This window comes from Cherax quadricarinatus, chromosome 9 (genome assembly GCF_038502225.1).
Source record: "Cherax quadricarinatus isolate ZL_2023a chromosome 9, ASM3850222v1, whole genome shotgun sequence".
Classification (NCBI taxonomy): Eukaryota; Metazoa; Arthropoda; class Malacostraca; order Decapoda; family Parastacidae; genus Cherax; species Cherax quadricarinatus.
This window is the reverse complement of record NC_091300.1, coordinates 44,728,554-44,752,624: the sequence shown is the minus strand read 5'-3', so window position 1 is coordinate 44,752,624 and position 24,071 is coordinate 44,728,554. Positions and strand designations below refer to the sequence as shown.

The 24,071-nt window shown below is 41.6% G+C and overlaps 1 protein-coding gene across 1 annotated transcript in view; it reads right to left on the bottom strand.

Annotated features, from left to right (window-relative positions):
• LOC128685929 (uncharacterized) overlaps positions 1 to 24,071 on the bottom strand; it is a 458,247-nt gene that overhangs the window by 68,893 nt on the left and 365,283 nt on the right. The window contains exon 2 of the mRNA XM_070083404.1: positions 17,226 to 17,510. Coding sequence (XP_069939505.1) covers positions 17,226 to 17,510 — 285 coding nt within the window. The remainder of the gene's footprint in view (positions 1 to 17,225; positions 17,511 to 24,071) is intronic.

The following is a 24,071-nucleotide window of genomic DNA, read 5'->3' as shown; positions in this document are numbered from 1 at the left end:
ATCAGGGAATACTTGTCAGGAAGACAGCAACGAGTCATGGTACGTGGCGAGGTGTCAGAGTGGGCACCTGTGACCAGCGGGGTCCCGCAGGGGTCAGTCCTAGGACCAGTGCTGTTTCTGGTATTTGTGAACGACATGACGGAAGGAATAGACTCTGAGGTGTCCCTGTTTGCAGATGACGTGAAGTTGATGAGAAGAATTCACTCGATCGAAGACCAGGCAGAACTACAAAGGGATCTGGACAGGCTGCAAACCTGGTCCAGCAATTGGCTCCTGGAGTTCAATCCCACCAAGTGCAAAGTCATGAAGAATGGGGAAGGGCAAAGAAGGCCGCAGACGGAGTACAGTCTAGGGGGTCAGAGACTACAAACCTCACTCAAGGAAAAAGATCTTGGGGTGAGTATAACACCAGGCACATCTCCTGAAGCGCACATCAACCAAATAACTGCTGCAGCATATGGGCGCCTAGCAAATCTCAGAACAGCATTCCGACATCTTAATAAGGAATCATTCAGGACCCTGTACACCGTGTACGTTAGGCCCATATTGGAGTATGCGGCACCAGTTTGGAACCCACACCTAGCCAAGCACGTAAAGAAACTAGAGAAAGTGCAAAGGTTTGCAACAAGACTAGTCCCAGAGCTAAGAGGTATGTCCTACGAGGAGAGGTTAAGGGAAATCAACCTGACGACACTGGAGGACAGGAGAGATAGGGGGGACATGATAACGACATACAAAATACTGAGAGGAATTGACAAGGTGGACAAAGACAGGATGTTCCAGAGATTGGACACAGTAACAAGGGGACACATTTGGAAGCTGAAGACACAGATGAATCACTAGGATGTTAGGAAGTATTTCTTCAGCCACAGAGTAGTCAGTAAGTGGAATAGTTTGGGAAGTGATGTAGTGGAGGCAGGATCCATACATAGCTTTAAGTAGAGGTATGATAAAGCTCACGGCTCAGGGAGAGTGACCTAGCAGCGATCAGTGAAGAGGCGGGGCCAGGAGCTCGGACTCGACCCCCGCAACCTCAACTAGGTGAGTACAACTAGGTGAGTACACACACGCGCGCGCACGCACACACACACACACACACACACACACACACACACACACACACACACACACACACACACACACCTGTCTCACAAACCTACTGGAGTTCTATGACATGGTGACAGCAGTAAGACAAGAGAGAGAGGGGTGGGTGGATTGCATTTTCTTGGACTGCAAGAAGGCGTTTGACACAGTTCCACACAAGAGATTGGTGCAAAAACTGGAGGACCAAGCAGGGATAACAGGGAAGGCACTACAATGGATCAGGGAATACTTGTCAGGAAGACAGCAGCGAGTCATGGTACGTGGCGAGGTGTCAGAGTGGGCACCTGTGACCAGCGGGGTCCCGCAGGGGTCAGTCCTAGGACCAGTGCTGTTTCTGGTATTTGTGAACGACATGACGGAAGGAATAGACTCTGAGGTGTCCCTGTTTGCAGATGACGTGAAGTTGATGAGAAGAATTCACTCGATCGAAGACCAGGCAGAACTACAAAGGGATCTGGACAGGCTGCAGACCTGGTCCAGCAATTGGCTCCTGGAGTTCAATCCCACCAAGTGCAAAGTCATGAAGATTGGGGAAGGGCAAAGAAGGCCGCAGACGGAGTACAGTCTAGGGGGTCAGAGACTACAAACCTCACTCAAGGAAAAAGATCTTGGGGTGAGTATAACACCAGCCACATCTCCTGAAGCGCACATCAACCAAATAACTGCTGCAGCATATGGGCGCCTAGCAAACCTCAGAACAGCATTCCGACATCTTAATAAGGAATCATTCAGGACCCTGTACACCGTGTACGTTAGGCCCATATTGGAGTACGCGGCACCAGTTTGGAACCCACACCTAGCCAAGCACGTAAAGAAACTAGAGAAAGTGCAAAGGTTTGCAACAAGACTAGTCCCAGAGCTAAGAGGTATGTCCTACGAGGAGAGGTTAAGGGAAATCAACCTGACGACACTGGAGGACAGGAGAGATAGGGGGGACATGATAACGACATACAAAATACTGAGAGGAATTGACAAGGTGGACAAAGACAGGATGTTCCAGAGATTGGACACAGTAACAAGGGGACACAGTTGGAAGCTGAAGACACAGATGAATCACAGGGATGTTAGGAAGTATTTCTTCAGCCACAGAGTAGTCAGTAAGTGGAATAGTTTGGAAGCGATGTAGTGGAGGCAGGATCCATACATAGCTTTAAGCAGAGGTATGATAAAGCTCACGGCTCAGGGAGAGTGACCTAGTAGCGATCAGTGAAGAGGCGGGGCCAGGAGCTCGGACTCGACCCCCGCAACCTCAACTAGGTGAGTACACACACAAAGTTATGAAGGTCGGGGAAGGACAAAGACGACTACAGACACAGTACAGGCTAGGGGCGTCAAAGGCAGCAAACCTCACTCAAGGAAAAGATTATCCCCAGCGGCATAAGGGCGCCTGGCGAAACTAAGAATAGATTTTCATCATCTAAGCTAGGGGTCATTCACGACACTGTACACTGTGTACGTCAGGCAAATATTGGAGTATGCAGCACCAGTATGAAACCCACACCTGGTCAAGCACGTCAAGAAATCGGAGAATGTGCAAAAGTTTACTACAAGTCTAGTCCAGGAGTTAGGGAATATGTCCTATGAAGAGAGGTTAAGGGAACTCAGCCTGATGACACTGGAATACAGGGATAGCAGGGACATGACGACATATAAAATACTGAGAGGAACTGGCGAGGTGAACAGGGCCAGAATGTTCCAGAGATGGACTGCAGGAACAAGAGACCACAACTAGAAGTTGAAGACCCAGATGAGTCACTGGGATGTTAGGGAATATTTCTTCAGCCTTAGAGTTGTAAGGATGTGGAACAATCTAGAGAATGTATGCAGCGCTGACTCACGAAATCGCAATGACGGTCACGCTGGCGGGAGATTCATCTGTAAAAAGTTACATTTATGGTCACAGTGGTGCCTATGCTAACCTTCCTATAGTGTATAAATATATCTAGTTGGACAAATCTTGTAGCCAGCTGGCCCAGCGGCTAGTGCGTCGGTCTGGAGTTTTATGACTCTCTGATCGCGGGTTCTACCCCGCCCGTGGTATTTTTTTTTTATGCAGCTTTGTATGACCCCAGTCGGTTTAGCGTTTGGTTTTGATTATAAATAGATAATGTAGTAAAAGCAGGATCCATACATTGCTTTCAGAAGAGGTACGATAAGGCTCTTGTAGCCGGGTGAAAGTGCTCCCTAGTAGCGACCAGCAAAGAGGTGGAGTCGCCAGCTGTGATTCGACCTCTGCAACCACACATACGTGAGTACACACGACCACATAAACACGCGCGCATGCGTACAAACAAACGCACACGCGAACACTCAAAACACACTGGTCAATTCTATATCAACTTGTAACTTAGATACACATTTACAAGTGTACATACGCAGTAACATATATACATTTACATATATTGTTGCATCGCTACGACTATTTCACAAACAATGAAAACACAAGTGTTTTGTTTAACTAAGTTGGAGACCAAGTATTAACCATATCACTTTCAGGTCCCCACATATATTCCACTTGTGGTTGTAGTATTATGCTAGTCTGGGTAGAATTTCCAGGGATTCGTATGTTTCTTTTAATCCTACAGCATCACCCACACAGATTTCTTTTCATTGTCGTTGTGAAGGAGCACAGCTCTCAGACTGACCTTGCTGGCATCGATGGTCTCTATCAAAATGGTGTTATAGTCCACTTTCTCAAGACTATTCATATCACTACAAAAACACACACCATACTCCATTCCGTAGAATGCCGCCAGTCTAGTATATAGTGTACGATAATGAGGTATTTTTGTTCCTTCTGCTGAAAGTTCCACACTTGTAAGAGCGATCCAAGCAGTACTGCTTTCATGAAGAGGGTCCCTGACAAGCCATTTAACTCCCGTAGAGTAATTAAGTGAAGTTGTTTCAAAGTCTTTTTTTATGAACCACCAGGATATAAATGTTATCAGTTTCTTCACTACTATCACGTTCATTATCTTAAGCAACAGGTGGAACAGGTACAGTAGTGTTCTTACTGTGTGACAGGTTTTAATGCTGACTCTCGATCTGGATATGTTATCTATTTTTTTTTTACGCAGGGTTTGACAAGGTTAAGGATCCCCAGTTTTATTGACAAGCTATCTACAGGTTAAGGATCCTAACTTTATTGACAAGCTAAGAGCTGTTACCTACATCAGCCCATTTGAAAGCATTTTTATTGTTGAGACATACAAGTAGGGAACAGGATGAAGTTGTAGCCATCTTTGGGCCAGCATTTTCATTTGATCAACTGACTTTATCTCGTTGACATCATTATGCTGTACGAATGTGTTCCATACTCGAGTCATCCTGGGTATATATGATCTCAGATGGAGTGATGTTCTGGAGAAGGGTACAACCACAGTGAAGTTGCTGCTTTCTGCCCGTCTTGTGGCATAAAAGCTTGTTTCACGCTGTCCTCGAAGTAGATCCAAGTGTGGTACTTTGACAATATTGGCCTTGTACATAACAGTAAGGCCACCCACATCCCTCCTGTGTTGAAGGCTCTGCTGAAATGACAGGTCTATCCAGGATGGGTCCAGGCGAGAGATGAGACGTCTTGCTCTTCTCTACTCTGTCAAGCAGTCGCAGACGAGAGGGGTGGGGGGGGGGCAGGCAAACCAAGAAAGTGGAGCATACTCAAGGTGTGAGCGTACTTGTGCCTCGTACAGAATCTTGCAACCCCTACTGTCAAGCAGATGCGAGATACGGCGAAGTGCTGTAAGCTTCCTGGCTGCCTTGTTTACAAGATTTACAACATGGTTCTTCATGGTTAGTCTGGAGTCAAATTTCACCCCAAGGATATCAACTTCTCCAGGTGCCAACACCCTCCCATTCATCCTTACTACTGCACCAGCATTACCATCATGGTGCCTAGAGACTATCATCATTTGCGTTTTCTCAGGTGCAAATGTTACTTGCCATCTATTTTCCCAAGCTGATATAGCTCTTAGCTGGTGACTGATGTAGCTTACAGCAGCTGTCATTTCTTCTCTTTGATAAGTGAATGTTAGTGTACAGTCGTCTGCATATGCATGGAATTCTGGGATGAGATGAAGAAGGTCGTTGAAGTAGACATTCCATAACAATGGTCCCAGCACGCTTCCTTGTGGAACACTTGCCCCAATAGGATGTCTTGCTGATTCCGTTCCATTGAGAACTACACTTAGAGATCTACCATGAAGGTAATCACTGAGGAGACATAGCGTAGAGCCTGCAATTCCCAGTGCTTTAAGTTTTCCTAGGAGGCCCTGGTGCCACACCCGGTCGAAAGCACCAGCAATGTCCAGTGCTATCACACAGCTGACTTTGGATTCATCCAGTGACTGGTGCCACTTAGTGGAGAGGTTTATCAACAGATCAGCTGCAGAGTAACCTTTCCTGAAGCCATATTGACGATCACAAAGTAGTGAGTGGTAGTCAAAAAACTCTGTCATTTGTCTTGAGATTATTGTCTCAAGGATCTTACCAGTGATTGACAGGAGTGACACTGGTCTGTAGTTGCTGATTTCTGCTCTGCTCTTCTTTTTGTGAACAGGGACTACATTTGCCTCTTTCCATAGAGAGGGCCATTTACACTGTACTAGACAGTGCTGAAAGATGCGAGTTAGAGATGCTGCTAGCTGGTCTGCACATCTTCTCAGCAATCTTGGGCTCAACTTGTCTGGGTCCACAGCCTTTTCTTGGTGAAGCGATTTAAGAAGGAAATGCACCTCCTCCTGCCTTGTCACCACTGACAGTTTTGACACAGTTCTTGCAGCTAGCCAAGGAGGGTCCCTTGCTGGATCAGGAACTTGCATTTTGGTAGCAAAGTGTTCGGCAAAGAGGTCTGCCTTCTCTTGACTACTAGTAGAGGTGGTCCCATCCTGTCGATTTAGAGGTGGAATGGGTTCATCAGGCAGATAACCTTGTTCTTGTTTTTTTTTATCTAGAAATCAACCACATTAACCATACAGAATTCATTCAGGTAATTCTTCATGTTTCCCATTCATCCACTGTGTCAGTCCAGAGTTACAAACAGCACATGTGTGTGGACTCCATGTTATTCTTCCTCACTTATCTTGTAACAGAAGTAGTGCGTGTATGCGATCTTGACACGATTTGTTGACTCATTGGCCATTTGCTGTATACTTGCCACATATATAACTAAAGCTGTCTGCACTGTACGTAAATCTTCGTCTTTCATGTTAATCTGAAAGAGATTTCATATAATAGAGCAAAAGAAGTAAATGTATGTTTGTGGCAGAGAAATGAAATTTAAGCAAAATAAACATCGAACACTGGGACAGCCGGAGCACAAATGTTCTCCGACTCTTCCTGACAAGTAAACATGATGCGTAGGATTCATGTTTATGCATGTCATCAGACAGCTTAAAGCTTTCCTCAGAGATGTATTCAGAGTTGCACATTTAAGGAGCAGGTGCGTAATGCATCCCAATGTATGTTTCTAAGACCATTTTAAAAACATCACAATAGGTGTCTCAGTCGTCCTGTATGAATTTAGGCACCAAGAAATCTACATATTGAAAATTTATTATGTCTAATAGTGAAGATTCGTACGAGTACTCTTGTTGATGCCTCTCTTTTTCGTGTTTTCACTCTTCTCCTGCTCCTATTGGATGGCAAAGAAACAGTTATTGACGATCATGGTCTTGGTCACCATCACAATGTTTTTTTTTTTTAATATCGAACTTCTTGATTTGCAGTATCTGATACGTGAGTCAACGTCTGCCTCAGCCATAACCTTCAACAATGATACCTCACTTGGAACAACTTGGCTTTGATTAAACTACATACTATCTTAGGTGTTAAATTGTGTGTATAAGTCCTATGAACAAGGCGACTTGTAGACACTAATGAAGCTGGTGGGACTGTCATTAAACTGACAGACTAGCAGCAATGTCTTCTGTACCAATTATTAACACATGACAGAATTGATATATGGCTTTGTAATGAGATGCAAAACATAAACTAAATGTTACAGAAAGTTAATGCGTAGGAAAAAACAATAAACAAAATCTCTCCTGGTTCAAGATTAAAGCTAAAGCAAAGGGTGATGTAGTGTCATCTCATAAATGCATAATGATACGTAATCTTTTATCAATAATACTAATAATTTGTCCAGCGAGGAATCTTAATACCAGTGACGAGGCTCTTGATCTAAGAAATTCGACCATGCCTGCTCTTCTTAGGTACAACCTGTTTCTCTTATTCCCTAAGAACTTGTATGACCCCCTACAGGTTTAGTGTTCTCTCTGACTGCAATAAACCATATCAACTGAAGTAGTATAAATTAGTATAATATTGAAAATATGAATAATTTTTCAAAACGAACGACACGAAAACAAAAATGGTGGCTAACCAAGATTACAGCTAATATTTCCTGTGGGAACGCTGGGAGATGACCTAGAGAGGGAAAGAGAGAGAGGTGTCTAGAGTCCATATCACCTATATATACGCAATGCCAGTGCTATCACTGAATAGGAGGCACATGCTGCTCCAGCACTAAAACCTAGTGCAGCACTGGCCTACAGTCAAGGTGGGATGGCCCCATCGCTGAAAAGGTGCTTGCCAACATGCTTAGGGCTGTAACACCAGACAATGAGGCTGCCCATCTCCACGCTGTGAGTGCACATCACTCCGGGACTTCCTCCAAACAGTTCCCATTTTGGCAATTGGCAGTGGCTCTCTGCCTTGCTGACCCAATTCACACGGGATATACGTGTATTTGCGGTAATGCGTAAGCCAACCAATATGGTCTACTTGGTCTTAACTGTTACAAAACCAAGGGCTGCCATGCAAGACACGATGAACTCAACATCATAAAGAGAACCCTTGCTAAAGCTGGATGCAAAGCCGAGAGCCCCGATCACTGGCAGCCAACATTACCTACAACCCAGCAAACCGCCCCAACGAGATCACCATCTATCCTTGAGAGAATGGTAAGCTCCTAACATGGAACTATACCTGTGTGTCGACACTGGCCGACACCTACATCCATCAATGTCGGGAGACAGGGAGGAGTAAAAGATCAGCAAGTACAGGGACATAAGCCAACAGTATCAATTTGTCCCAGTGGGATCAGAGACCTTGAGATCATGGGGGTAAAAATGCCACACGTCTCCTTAAAGAACTGGGTTCCAGGCTCATCGACACCATCAAGAGCAGCCACTTTCATGTTACAGCGCCTAACAAGATATATATATACGTATATATATATATATATATATATATATATATATATATATATATATATATATATATATATATATATATATATATAATAGAATGAAAAGATGGGATGGTAGGTGAAGTGGAATATTCAAACGGCTGCAGGAAGAAATCTAAATATTCTTCCTTGAAGCCTTTTTATCCACTTCTCCGAGGCTGTGGATCCCACAATTTACACCAGAGATGGACCCCATCTAATATAATATAATATATATATATATATATGAGTGAGTGGTGCACTTAGGAGTCTGTGGAGACAAAGAACTTTGTCCTTGGAGGCAAAGAGGGGAATGTATGAGAGTATAGTTTTACCAACGCTCTTATATGGGTGTGAAGCGTGGGTGATGAATGTTGCAGCGAGGAGAAGGCTGGAGGCAGTGGAGATGTCATGTCTGAGGGCAATGTGTGGTGTGAATATAATGCAGAGAATTCGTAGTTTGGAAGTTAGGAGAAGGTGCGGGATTACCAAAACTGTTGTCCAGAGGGCTGAGGAAGGGTTGTTGAGGTGGTTCGGACATGTAGAGAGAATGGAGCGAAACAGAATGACTTCAAGAGTGTATCAGTCTGTAGTGGAAGGAAGGCGGGGTAGGGGTCGGCCTAGGAAAGGTTGGAGGGAGGGGGTAAAGGAGGTTTTGTGTGCGAGGGGCTTGGACTTCCAGCAGGCATGTGTGAGCGTGTTTGATAGGAGTGAATGGAGACAAATGGTTTTTAATACTTGACGTGCTGTTGGAGTGTGAGCAAAGTAACATTTATGAAGGGGTTCAGGGTAACCGGCAGGCCGGACTTGAGTCCTGGAGATGGAAAGTACAGTGCCTGCACTCTGAAGGAGGAGTGTTAATGTTGCAGTTTAAAAACTGTAGTGTAAAGCACCCTTCTGGCAAGACAGTGATGGAGTGAATGATGGTGAAAGTTTTTCTTTTTCGGCCACCCTGCCTTGGTGGGAATCGGCCAGTGTGATAATAATAATAATAATAATATATATCACACTGGCCGATTCCCACCAAGGCAGGGTGGCCCAAAAAAGAAAAACTTTCACCATCATTCACTCCATCACTGTCTTGCCAGAAGGGTGCTTTACACTACAGTTTTTAAACTGCAACATTAACACTCCTCCTTCAGAGTGCAGGCACTGTACTTTCCATCTCCAGGACTCAAGTCCGGCCTGCCGGTTACCCTGAACCCCTTCATAAATGTTACTTTGCTCACACTCCAACAGCACGTCAAGTATTAAAAACCATTTGTCTCCATTCACTCCTATCAAACACGCTCACACATGCCTGCTGGAAGTCCAAGCCCCTCGCACACAAAACCTCCTTTACCCCCTCCCTCCAACCTTTCCTAGGCCGACCCCTACCCCGCCTTCCTTCCACTACAGACTGATACACTCTCGAAGTCACTGTTTCGCTCCATTCTCTCTACATGTCCGAACCACCTCAACAACCCTTCCTCAGCCCTCTGGACAACAGTTTTGGTAATCCCACACCTCCTCCTAACTTCCAAACTACGAATTCTCTGCATTATATTCACACCACACATTGACCTCAGACATGACATCTCCACTGCCTCCAGCCTTCTCCTCGCTGCAACATTCATCACCCATGCTTCACACCCATATAAGAGCGTTGGTAAAACTATACTCTCATACATTCCCCTCTTTGCCTCCAAGGACAAAGTTCTTTGTCTCTCAGACTCCTAAGTGCACCACTCACCCTTTTCCCCTCATCAATTCTATGATTCACCTCATCTTTCATAGACCCATCCGCTGACACGTCCACTCCCAAATATCTGAATACATTCACCTCCTCCATACTCTCTCCCTCCAATCTGATATCCAATCTTTCATCACCTAATCTTTTTGTTATCCTCATAACCTTACTCTTTCCTGTATTCACTTTTAATTTTCTTCTTTTGCACACCCTACCAAATTCATCCACCAATCTCTGCAACTTCTCTTCAGAATCTCCCAAGAGCACAGTGTCATCAGCAAAGAGCAACTGTGACAACTCCCACTTTATGTGTGATTCTTTATCTTTTAACTCCACGCCTCTTGCCAAGACCCTCGCATTTACTTCTCTTACATCCACATCTGTAAATATATTAAACAACCACGGTGACATCACACATCCTTGTCTAAGGCCTACTTTTACTGGGAAAAAATTTCCCTCTTTCCTACATACTCTAACTTGAGCCTCACTATCCTCGTAAAAACTCTTCACTGCTTTCAGTAACCTACCTCCTACACCATATACCTGCAACATCTGCCACATTGCCCCCCTATCCACCCTGTCATACGCCTTTTCCAAATCCATAAATGCCACAAAGACCTCTTTAGCCTTATCTAAATACTGTTCACTTATATGTTTCACTGTAAACACCTGGTCCACACACCCCCCTACCTTTCCTAAGACCTCCTTGTTCATCTGCTATCCTATTCTCCGTCTTACTCTTAATTCTTTCAATAATAACTCTACCATACACTTTACTAGGTATACTCAACAGACTTATCCCCCTATAATTTTTGCACTCTCTTTTGTCCCCTTTGCCTTTATACAAAGGAACTATGCATGCTCTCTGCCAATCCCTAGGTACCTTACGCTCTTCCATACATTTATTGAATAATTGCACCAACCACTCCAAAACTATATCCCCACCTGCTTTTAACATTTCTATCTTTATCCCATTAATCCCGGCTGCCTTACCCCCTTTCATTTTACCTACTGCCTCACGAACTTCCCCCACACTCACAACTGGCTCTTCCTCACTCCTACAAGATGTTATTCCTCCTTGCCCTATACACGAAATCACTGCTTCTCTATCTTCATCAACATTTAACAATTCCTCAAAATATTCCCTCCATCTTCCCAATACCTCTAACTCTCCATTTAATAACTCTCCTCTCCTATTTTTAACTGACAAATCCATTTGTTCTGTAGGCTTCCTTAACTTGTTAATCTCACTCCAAAACTTTTTCTTATTTTCAACAAAATTTGTTGATAACATCTCACCCACTCTCTCATTTGCTCTCTTTTTACATTGCTTCACCACTATCTTAACCTCTCTTACCCTCTATATATATATATATATATATATATATATATATATATATATATATATATATATATATATATATATTTATATATATATATATATTTATATATATATATATATATATTTATATATATATATATATATATATATATATATATATATATATATTATATATATATATATATATATATTTATATATTATAATATATATATATTTATATATATATTTATATATATATATATATATATTTATATACTATATATATATATATATATATATATATATAATATATATATATATATTATATATATATTTATATATATATATTATTATTTATATATATATATATATATATTATATATATATATATATTTATATATATATATTATATATTTTATTATATATATATATTTATTTATACTACTATATATATATATATTGTATATATATTATATAATATATTTATATATATATTATATATATATATATATATATATATATATATATATATATATATATATATATATATATATATATATATATATATATATATATATATATATATATATATATATATATATATATATATATATATATATATATATATATATATATATATATATATATATATATATATATATATATATATATATATATATATATATATATATATATATATATATATATATATATATATATATATATATATATATATATATATATATATATATATATATATATATATATATATATATATATATATATATATATATATATATATATATATATATATATATATATATATATATATATATATATATATATATATATATATATATATATATATATATATATATATATATATATATTTATATATATATTTATATATATATATATATATATATTTATATATATATATATATATATATATATATATATATATATATATATATATATATATATATATATATATATATATATATATATATATATATATATATATATATATATATATATATATATATATATATATATATATATATATATATATATATAGTGGCCGTAAAAAAATCTATACGTTTATTTTTTGGACAATATAACGAAAAAATACATTTTATTTTCACTACTTAGCTTCCAGTTATTACTTGGTCATGTTACCCTTGTTCTTTATCACTATATGAAGTCGCTTGGGCATCGAAGTGGCGAGGGTGAAGAATAAGGAGGCGTCCATATTCATCCAAAGCTTCTTCAGTGCCTCCTTCAGGTCTGTGATAGTGGGTTGAGCTTTTGCAATATCATTTATCATCACATGCCAGGCATTCTCGATAGGATTTAGGTCGGGAATTGCCTGGCCACTCCAAAACACTGATATTATTGTCCTCGAGGAACTTTTGCCCTGCTTTTAACTTATGGGCAGAGGCACCATTATGCCTAAAAAAGTCATACTCGTGAATGTACCAAAATGTCAACATGTGCTCCCGTAACACCTCGAGATAATTACTTTCCTTCAACATAATGTTTTTAAGAAGGAAGTATAGTTCACCCCTGCCCGTATAACCACCCCAGACCATAATACTGTCAGGGTGCTTCACTGTACTGCGGATCATAACGGGACTCACCACTGGGATGACGGACGGTTTAGGAGCCGCTCCCGACGAGCCTGAAGGTACTCTCATCGCTTAACATCACCTTCTGCCACTGGTCTGAGGTCGAATCTTTGTACTTCTTGAAGAACTGAAGCCGTTTTTTCTTCATTTTTTCAGTTAGCATGGGCTTCTTGGCGGCACGTCGAGCAGGTATTTTCAGGTCCTATTGCAGCTCTGAATAGTTCACACTCTGACGTCTTTCAGGAGTGCAGGATGCTTTTCTTGAGGTCTGTCGGAGGTTATGGCAGGATCTGATAACACTTCCCTCTTCAGGGACTTGTCTCTGTGAAGAGAAGTCTTTTTAGGGGCCCAAGAGCCCAATTTCCTGGGTGGTACGGTGCTTTCTTGAGGTAAATTGCCATTCTAGTCAGTTTCAGGTCTGTGGCTACGCATGTCACAGACATGCCTTGCTCTAATAGGGTGAGTGCACGGATCTTCTCTGCAATTGAAAGATTAGTTCGACCCATTCTGACCACTTGGAGTGGAAATATAGCGTGGTAAAGTTTGTGGTCAAGTGAAAAAAAGGGCACTGAGGAACTTTAAAAACCTCCTTCCTTACCCGAGCTCTGGCAGAGCAATGAAGTGCGGCATCATGGGAGCAAGACAGGCTCTAGTACACTATGTCATCAACAGCTCCTCCCACTTCTCCTATGGTGGAAATGCAAATGAAATGTAAGCACCAAAATATCGTGTGTACACATTTTTTTTTTGCATTGCTAATGTACATATTTTTTGCGGCCATATATATATATATATATATATATATATATATATATATATATATATATATATATATATATATATATATATATATATATATGCAATAAGATCACAGTAAACAGGTGATTTCAGAATATGCAAAACAACCACTGTGAAAGAATAGTGAAATTCCAAGCGCTTTCGTGACTACTCACATTATCAAGGAACAATAAAAGTAACACATGAAAGGAAGGCATATAAAGGGCCTAGACCACGCCTCACCATCACATCCCACAACAAAGCAACACCTGACAAGCGACGACACGCGACTCGTAAGAAAGAGAACACTGCAGCAGGCCCGCTGGCCCAACTCGACAGGTCCTTCACGGCATCCCACAAACAAATTATTCTACCCAAGAATTAAGATTTATTATTTGTCCAATGTATTATTAAATTCTTCCCAGATTCTATTAATTATAAATGGATCTAATTTATATAAACCAAAAGAAATATTCATATTATTTTCAAAACTGCTTTTTATGAAACAAGATTCAATTATATTCCTGTCGACCATGGACTTGCTTGATACAACTCTCTCAACTTTTTGAAAAATTAATTAAATAATTAAATAGAGCAATGGAATCTTGTCCAGTTCTAATGCTATATTTATGTTGTTTTAATCTTAGTTCGAGACTTTTACCAGTTTTACCGTATTACACTTTATCGCAAATTTTAGAAGGAATCTTAAATGCTGACGGATGTGTCTATAAGATTCTTTGTAAAATTTGCGATAAAGTTTACTACGGTCAAACTGGTAAAAGTCTCGAACTAAGATTAAAACACCATAAAATTAGCATTAGAAATGGACAAGATTCCAATGCTTTTAACACAGTTCCACACAAAAGATTAGTGCATAAGCTGGAGGACCAAGTCGGTATAACAGGGAAGGCACTTCAATAGATCAGGGAATGCCTGTCGGGAAGACATCAGTGATCCATGGTACGTGATAAGGTATCAGAGTGGGCGAGTGTAACGAGCGGGCTTCCAGTGCTGTTTCTGGTATATGTGAACAACATGACGGAGGTGTCCCTGTTTGCAGATGATGTGAAGTTGATGAGAAAAATTCAACTGGACGAAGACCAGACAGAACTACAAAGGGATCTGGACAAGCTGCAGGCCAGCTCCAGAAACTGGCTCCTGGAGCTCAACCCCACCAAGTGCAAAGTCACGAAGGTTGGAGAAGGGCCATGGAGACTGCAGGCAGAGTACAGTCTAGGGGGCAAGCGACTACAAACCTCACTCAAGGAAAAGGATCTTGGGGTGAGTATAACACGGGGTACATCTCCTGAGGCGCACATCAACCAAATAACTGCTGCAGCATATGGGTGCCTAGCAAACCTAGCATTCCGACATCTCAATATGGAATCGTACAGGACCCTGTACACCGTGTATGTCAGGCCTATATTAGAGTATGCAGCACCAGTTTGGAACCCACACCTAGCCAAGCACGAAAGAAAATTAAAGAAAGCGCAAAGGTTTGCAACAAGACTAGTCCCGGAGCAAAGGGGCACATCCTATGAGGAGAGGTTAAGGGAAATCGACAAAACGACAATGGAGGACAGGAGAGATAGAGGGGGTATGATAACGGCATAAAAAAATACTGAGAGGAATTGGCAAGGTGGACAGAGACAGGATGTTCCAGAGATGGGACACAGCAGCAAGGGGTCACAATTGGAAGTTGAAGCCTCGGATGAAACACAGGAATATTAGGAAGTATTTCTTCAGTCAAAGAGTTGTCACTAAGTCTAATAGTCTGGGAAGTGATATAGTGGAGGCAGGATCCATACACAGCTTTAAGAGGTATGACAAAGCTCATGGAGCAGGAAGAGTGACCTAGTAGCGAACAGTGCAGAGGCGGAGCCAGGAGCTGTGAATCGAACCCTGCAACAACAACTTGGTGAGTGTACACACACAAACACAAAGAAGACAGGAAGAACTCTCGGAAGACAGGACAGAGGGGGACACCAACAGGGAATACACCAACAAGTGCTGGATGACAACACACAACTGAGGAGGAGATGAAGAAGCTGCTAAGTGACCTTGATACCTCAAAGGCAATGGGACCGGACATCTCCCCGTGGGCCCTTAGAGAGGGAGCAGAAATGCTGTGTGTGCCACTAACCACAATCTTCAACACATCCCTTGAAACTGGGCAACTACCTGAGGTATGGAAGACGGCAAATGTAGTTCCCATTTTTAAAAAAGGAGACAGAAAAGAGGCACTAAACTACAGACCAGTGTCACTGATGTGTATAGTATGCAAAGTCATGGAGAAGATCATCAGGAGGAGAGTGGTGGAGCACCTGGAACGGAACAAAAGTAAGAATGACAACCAGCAAGGTTTCATGGAAGGCAAATCCTGTGTCACAAACTTTCTGGAGTTTTATGATAAGTAACAGAAGTAAGACACGAAAGAGAGGGATGGGTTGACTGCATCTTCTTGGATTGCAAGAAAGCCTTCGACACAGTTCCTCACAATAGATTAGTGCAGAAACTAGAGGATAGTGCAGAAACTACAGGATTAGGCGCGTATAACGGGAAGGGCACTTCAATGGATCAGAGAATACCTGACAGGGAGGCAACAACGAGTCATGGTACGTGATGAGGTATTACAGTGGGTAACTGTGACGAGCGGGATTCCACTGGGTTCGGTCCTAGGACCTGTGCTATTTTTGGTATATGTGAATGATATGATGGAAGGGATAGACTCAAAAGTGTCATTGTTCGCAGATGATGTGAAGTTAATGAGGAGAATTAAATCAGATGAGGATCAGGCAGGACTTCAAAGAGACCTGGACAAGTTGGACACGTGGTCGAATTCAACCCTGCCAAATGGAAAGTCATGAAGATCCTCAAGACCTTATTTATATCCCCTTTATTAATACATATCTTCCACTTATACACTTCGATCAGGTCTCCCCTCATTCTTCGTTTAACAAGTGAATGTAACTTAAGAGTCTTCAATCTTTCTTCATAAGGAAGATTTCTAATGCTATGTATTAATTTAGTCATCCTACGCTGAATGTTTTCTAATGAATTTATGTCCATTCTGTAATATGGAGACCAGAACTGAGCTACATAATCTAGGTGAGGCCTTACTAATGATGTATAAAGCTTCAGTATGACCTCTGGACTTCTGTTGCTTACACTTCTTGATATAAATCCCAGTAAACTATTTGCCCTATTACGTACGCTTAGGCATTGCTGTCCTCAGTATATCACTTCTAAATAGCAAAAACCTCTCATATGCTAACAAAAACTTCTGCTGCATACTCAAGCACTTCATTCTTAAATCTATACCAGGTAAATATAGTTGCATAAAAAACATAGTTGTATATTGGTCAAGGTGACATAGGAATGACGTGAGCCAGTGATTAATGAGATAGGAGTTATGAGACAGTGAGTGAGGGACAACTTACGTGGTGTAAAGTGGACGGTGTTAGAAGTGTAAGTAGTGGTTGCGTGGGAACAACTGAGGAAGGCGTAGTAGGTGGTGTGGGGAGCAAGGTGCGCGAGGGCGATGCGGTGCTCGGCCGGTTGCACCGCGGTCTGAACATGCATGGCCTCAGTCAGAGGGCCGTAGTGCAGCAAGCACGAGGTCATGACTTTCCGATGACCCGAAGATGTGGCCCAGGTGAGCACAGCGCCGTCACCCGTCACCTGCGTTACTGCCACCTTCAGTGACCCAGGCACGATCACTGCACCTGTAGAAGAAGCAACAGCAGGGTTAGTAGGCAAGTGTTTGGGTCGGCCTCTCTCTCTCTCTCTCTCACACACACACACACACACACACACACACACACACACACACACACACACACATACGCAGCACTAAACTACAGACCAGTGTCACTGACATGTACAGTAATGCAAAGTTATGGGGAAGATTTTCAGAAGAGTGGTGTATCACCTAGAAAAGAATGAACTTATCGGATTCAAGGACGGAAAGTCCTGTGTCACGAACCTACTGGAGTTCTATGACAAGGTGACAGCAGTAAGACAAGAAAGAGAGAGGGGGTGGGTAGACTGCATTTTTTTTGGATTGTATGAAGGCTTTTGACATAGTCCAATACAAGAGATTAGGGCCTAAAACTGATCCCTGTGGAATGCCAGTTTTAACCCCATTTATGCACACTGCTTCCTATTGGTGAGCCATGACTCGATCCATGACATCAGCTTTTCCCTCAGTGCCATGAGCTGCCACTTTCTTTAACAGTCTCTGATGTGGTACTCTATCATAAGCTTTACTAAAATCCAAATAAACAATATCGAATTCTTTATCGTGATCAACAGCCTCAAAAGTTAGTAAATTAGTTAGGAAAGAACGGCTTCTTATATTATCAGCTGTAATTGACTCTAGAAATTTGCCTACAATTGAGGTTAGGCTTACTGGGCGGTAATTTGACGGTAACGACTTGTCCTCTGCTTTAAAAATAGGAATTACATTAGCCATCTTCCACATATCAGACACTACACCTGTTTGAAGAGATAAATTAAAAATATTAGTCAATGGTTCACAGAGTTCCATTTTGCATTCCTTAAAAACCTTTGAAAAAAGCTCATCATGGCCCGGGTATTTATTTTCTTTTAATTGGTCTACTTGTTTCACAACCATTTCACTAGTGACTGTGATATTACGTAATTTACCTTCTTCAGGCCCACTACAAAAATTAATTATTGCGATATTGTTAGTGTCTTCCTGTGTGAAAACCGAGAGAAAATTATTAAAATTAGAGCACAGTTCATTCTCCCTCTAACTTTTGTTCTATAAACCTGGAAAAATCTTTCGGGTTAGTTTTCGAATCCCTAGCAACTTTAATTTCGTAGTCCTGTTTAGCTTTTCTTATCCCTTTTTTTTAACATCCTTCTTAATGTCAATATATTGATTCATAAGATGACCCTCACCTCTTCTGATGCGCCTATAAATTCCTTTCTTTTTCCTTAAAAGGTATTTGAGACTATTATTCATCCATTTAGGGTCATTTCTATTCGATCTAATTTCTTTGTACGAAATAAATGTCCTTTGGGCAGCATGTATAGTGTTTAGAAAGCTCGCATATTGATAGCTCTCTTTGTTACACCAGTCCACATATGATAGTTATTCTCTAAGCCCATTGCAATCTGCTAAGCAAAAATCTGGGACTGTTACTGAGTTATCCCTCCTTGCCCCAAGTTCCTTTGAAATTTCTAAATTATTAACAAGGGTTTCCTTGTTTGTCAGAACCAAGTCATGGAGGTTATTTCCCCTTGCAGGTTCTGTAACAAACTGCTTTAAAAAATTCTGAACTACCTCTAAGAAGTCGTTAGACTCTAAACTCCCAGTCAAGGAATTCCAATCAATATGACTAAAGTTAAAGTCCCCTAGAATTATAACGTTATCGTGCCTTGTGGCCTTAACAATTTCCTTCCACAGTAGTCTTCCTCGGTCTCTATGCAAGTTTGGGGGACGGTATATCACACCTAAAATCAATTTTTCGTGCTCTGAAAATTATACCCAAACAGACTCAGTATGTGTTTCAGACTTAATACCCGTTTTTATGCAACAATTTAAACGATCTCGGACAAAGTGCCACCCTACCCCCCTTTCCGATACTTTAAAATTTAAAAACCTGAATTTGACATTCAGCAGGCATGATCCGATTTTTCATATTAAACCACATCTCAGTTATGGCAAAAAAAAAGTTACCCACACTCGCAACTAATCTCAATTCGTCCATCTTATTTCTCGCACTACGGCTATAAGTATAATATATGTTTAGAACCCCCCCCCCCTTCTCTTTTCCTGCTGATATCTGTTCCTCCACTATACCTGTTACTGTTCTTGTCACCTAGTCCCACTGGCTTTCCAATATTCACCAATACTCTACCCCATTCTGCCTATAACAGGTTTCCCTAAAACTCACACTATCGCTACACTGAGAATTCATTGGTTTTCTACACATACCCATACCAATATCTATTCCTAGTTTAAAGACCTAACAGCTCTCTCCACCAGTGCTCCCACCCCAAACCTAGGTAAGTGAACCCCATCCTGGCATACATGTCATTTCTGCAATAGAAGAGATCCCAGTTGTCTATGAATGTTACTGCATTTTCCTTACAGTGTTTGTCCAGCCAGCAATTGACACCAATTGCCCTGGCCAACCATTCATTTCCAACTCCTCTCCTGGGCAAAATGCCACATATCTCATATCGACCTGACGACAGTGGAGGGCATGAGGGATAAGGGGGACATAATGACAGGAATCAACAAAGTGGACAGAGATAGGATGTACCAGAGATGGGACGCAGCAACAAGGGATCACAATTGGAAGCTGAAGATTCAGATGAGCCACAGGGATGTTAGGAATTATTTCTTCAGTCAATGATTTGTCAGGAAGTGGAATAGTCTGGAAAGTGATGTAGCGGAGGCAAGATCCATACATAACTTTACGAAGAGGTATGTTAAAGCTCACGGAGCGAGGCGAGAGTAACCTAGTAGTGACTAGTGAAGAGGTGGGGGCCAAGGGCTACGACTCGACCCGTGCAGCAACAATTAGGTGAGTACAGTTAGGTAAGTACACACACACACACACACACACACACACACACACACACACACACACACACACACACACCTCTACACAAAGTTTACAGACCGCAGTAACTAGAACATTCTAACAGGATAAAAAAAAATGGGATGTGAAAAGAGTGATGTAGAGGCAAGGGAACCGAGAATGGAAATGAAAACATCAGCCGACTTTGAGGGGACTAAAGGAGGGGAAGGAGCTAATAAGTCCCTTACACAAGTAATATCAGGCCACCATGGTGTCAGGGACATAAGAGCAATAACAAAGGAGATATGTAAATTGGATCCAGAGATACGGAAGGAAAAGAAGCAGAAAGAAGAGAGGGATAGGTCAGTAATTATCCATGGGCTTAAGGAAGCTGAAGGGACGACCGATGATGAAAGAAAACATTGGGAGGAAAATGAGACTGAGTGCATCATCGCAATAACAGGAGAGAAGGACATGTCCCAGATAAATTACCACACACTTGGGGGGGAGTATTCGAGGGAAAATAATCGCCCAGTCAAATTGACATTTAAGACAGAAGTGGTACAGATCAGGTTACTGCAACAGAAACTACTATTAAAAAGCTCCCGATAAAATCAGCGAGTGTGCCTTAACTGCGACAGAATACAATAAGAATTGGAACAACTAAGAGTGAGAGTAAGAAGACACTAGTGGAAGGAAAGAGACAGAGCAGGTATCAACAGATAAGGAAGCTCAGCCTTAGGGAAAAACCAAGCACAAATGCTCACAGAACCCCCTCAACCCCCACCACCCCATATGAACCAAACATAAACCTCACCCCACAGAAACAAACCTCACTCCACAGCCCTCCCCTCCCCCAGCACTAAAACCACCATCACATCAGCCTTTTATAATATCCCGCCCTGCCTTCCACACCCCCAGTCTGCACCAACCTCTCCCTCCTCCCAAAATACAGTACTGGAAAGGAAGCTGAAGGTTTGGTACATCATCACAGATGGAATAATAAATAAGACTGAGGAGTGGCAAGAACTAATCCTTGCGGAATCCCCGTATATCATAGCACTCACAGAGACAAAGCTCACGGGAATAACAAATACGATTTTTCCAAATGGATATCAGATCCTGAGGAAAGACAAAGGGAAGAGAGGGGGAGGAGGAGTTGCACTGCTCATCAAAATCTAGTGGAGTTTTGAGTAAATGGAAGGATTGGATAGAGGGGAACCAGATGACTTCACAGTAGGAATGCTTCAGACTGGGGGTCCGAAGGTGATGATACCAGTGATGTACAACCCACCAGTGAACAGCAAGAGACCAAGACAAGAGTACAATGACAGCAATAGAGCAATGGTGGATACACTAGCAGAGGTGGCCAGAAGGGCCTACTTGGGTAAGACAAAGTTATTTGTCATGGGGGACTTCAGTCACGAGATTGGGAAAACCTAGAACCACATGGGGACCAGAAACGTAGAGGGCTACGATGCTGGAGGCCGACTGGAAAATTTCATGGACCAACATGTTAGAGATACAACCAGACAGAGAGGAGAGGATGTTCCAGCAAGGCTGGACCTTGTATTCACTTTGAACAGTTCAGACACAGGGAATATACACATGAAAGGCCCCTTGGTGCTAGTGACCATGTGGTCCTGAGTTTTGAATACTTTGAAGTGTTAACGATGGAGAACGAAGCAGCACTAGAAAGACGGGAGAAGCCAAACTTCAAAAAAAGGGGACTACCGAGGTATGACGCAATTCCTGCATGAGGTGCAGTTGGAAACAGAACTAGAGGGAAAGACAGTAAATTAAATGATGGAACGAATTACCACAAAGTGCAGGAAGGCAGAGAAGTTCATACCAAGGGGTAACAGAAAAAAAATGAAAAGACTAGAGTGAGCCCATGATGTACCTGGAGATGTAAAGAGGCCAAAGCCAAGTGTGCTAGAACATGGAACAAATATAGAAGGCAAAGGACTCAAGAATACAATGAGTTAAGCCAAAGAACCAGAAACGAATATGAATGGATAAAAAGAGAGACCCAGTGGCAATATGAGAATTACAGCATCAAAAGCCAGAGGAGGAAAACAGTCAATGACTAGGTAATCAGGTTTAGGAAGGAAGGAGAGGAACTCACAAAGAGTGACCAGGATGTATGTGAAGAGTTTAGCACAAGATATAGAGAAGTATTCACAGTAGAGAAGAAATGCTTCCAGCAAACCGAGGTGCACCAACAAGTACTGAACACACTGCACATAACCAAGGAGAAGATGAAGAAACTGCTACGGCCTACCCTCGAAGAGGGTGGGCCCAGATAACAAATCTCCATGGCTCCTGAGAGAAGGAGCAGAGGAACTCTGAGTGCCGCTAGCAGCAATCTTCAATAAATCTATCGAAACAATACAACTCCCTGAGGTGTAAAAGACAGCAAATGTAGTTCCATTTTTTAAGAAAGGAGACAGACATTCAGCATTAAAGTACGGACCAGTGTCACTGATATGTATAGTATGTAAAGTCATGGAGAAGATTATCAGAAGAGTGGTGGAGTAAACAGAAAGGATTGCGTTCATACATGACAATCAGCATGGCATCAGGGATGGGAAATCCTGTGTCACAAATCTACTTTAGTTCTACGACAAGGTAACAGAAATAAAACAGGAGAAAGAGGGATGGGTAGATTGCATCTTTATGGTCTGTAAGAAGGCTTTCAACACAGTACTACACAAGTGAGTTCAAAAACTAGAGGAGTATGCAGGAATAGTAGGGACAACACTTCAATGGATCACGGAATACCTGACAGGAAGGAAAAAACAAATGTTGGTACGTGATGAGGTATCATAGTGGGCCGGTGTGTCGAGTAGAGTCCCACAAGGGTCAGTCCTAGGTCCGGTGGTGTTTCTTGTATATGTGAATGATATGATGGAAGGAACAGATGACGTGAAACTAATGAGGAGAATACAAGCGAAGGAGGATCAGGTAAGATTACAAAGGGATCTGGATAGGCTGCAAGCCTGGTCCGAAATTATTCATGATACGGTACACCGTGTACGTCAGGCTCATATTGGAGTATGCAGCACCAGTATGGAACTCACACCTGGTCAAACATGTCAAGAAATTTAAAAAAAAAAATGGAAAAGTTTGCAAGAAGACTAGTCCTGGAGCTAAGGGGGTATGTCTTATGATGACACTGGCAGATAGGAGGGAAAGGGGGAGGTGACATGATAATAACGTATAAAATACTTAGAGGAATTGAAAAGATTTACAGGGCAAGAATATTTAAGAGATGGGACACCGAAACAAGGGGCCACAACGGAAAACTGAAAACTCAGAAAATCCATAGGGATGTTAGGAATAATTTCTTTAGCCTTAGAGCTAGCAGGAAGTGGAATAATTTGGAGAGTGAAGTAGTAGAGGTAAGATCTATGTATAGCTTTAAGAAGAGGTATGATAAGGCTCTTAGAGCGGGGATAGAGTGACCTAGTAGCGACTAATGAAGAGGCGGGGCCAGAAGCTGTGATTCGATCCCTGCAACCACATATAGGTAAGTACATATAGGTGAATACACACACACACACACACACGCACACGCGCACACACACACACACGCGCGCACACACACACACACACACACACACACACACACACACACACACACACACATACATACATACACACATACACACACACACACACACACACACACACACACACACACACACACACACACACACACACACA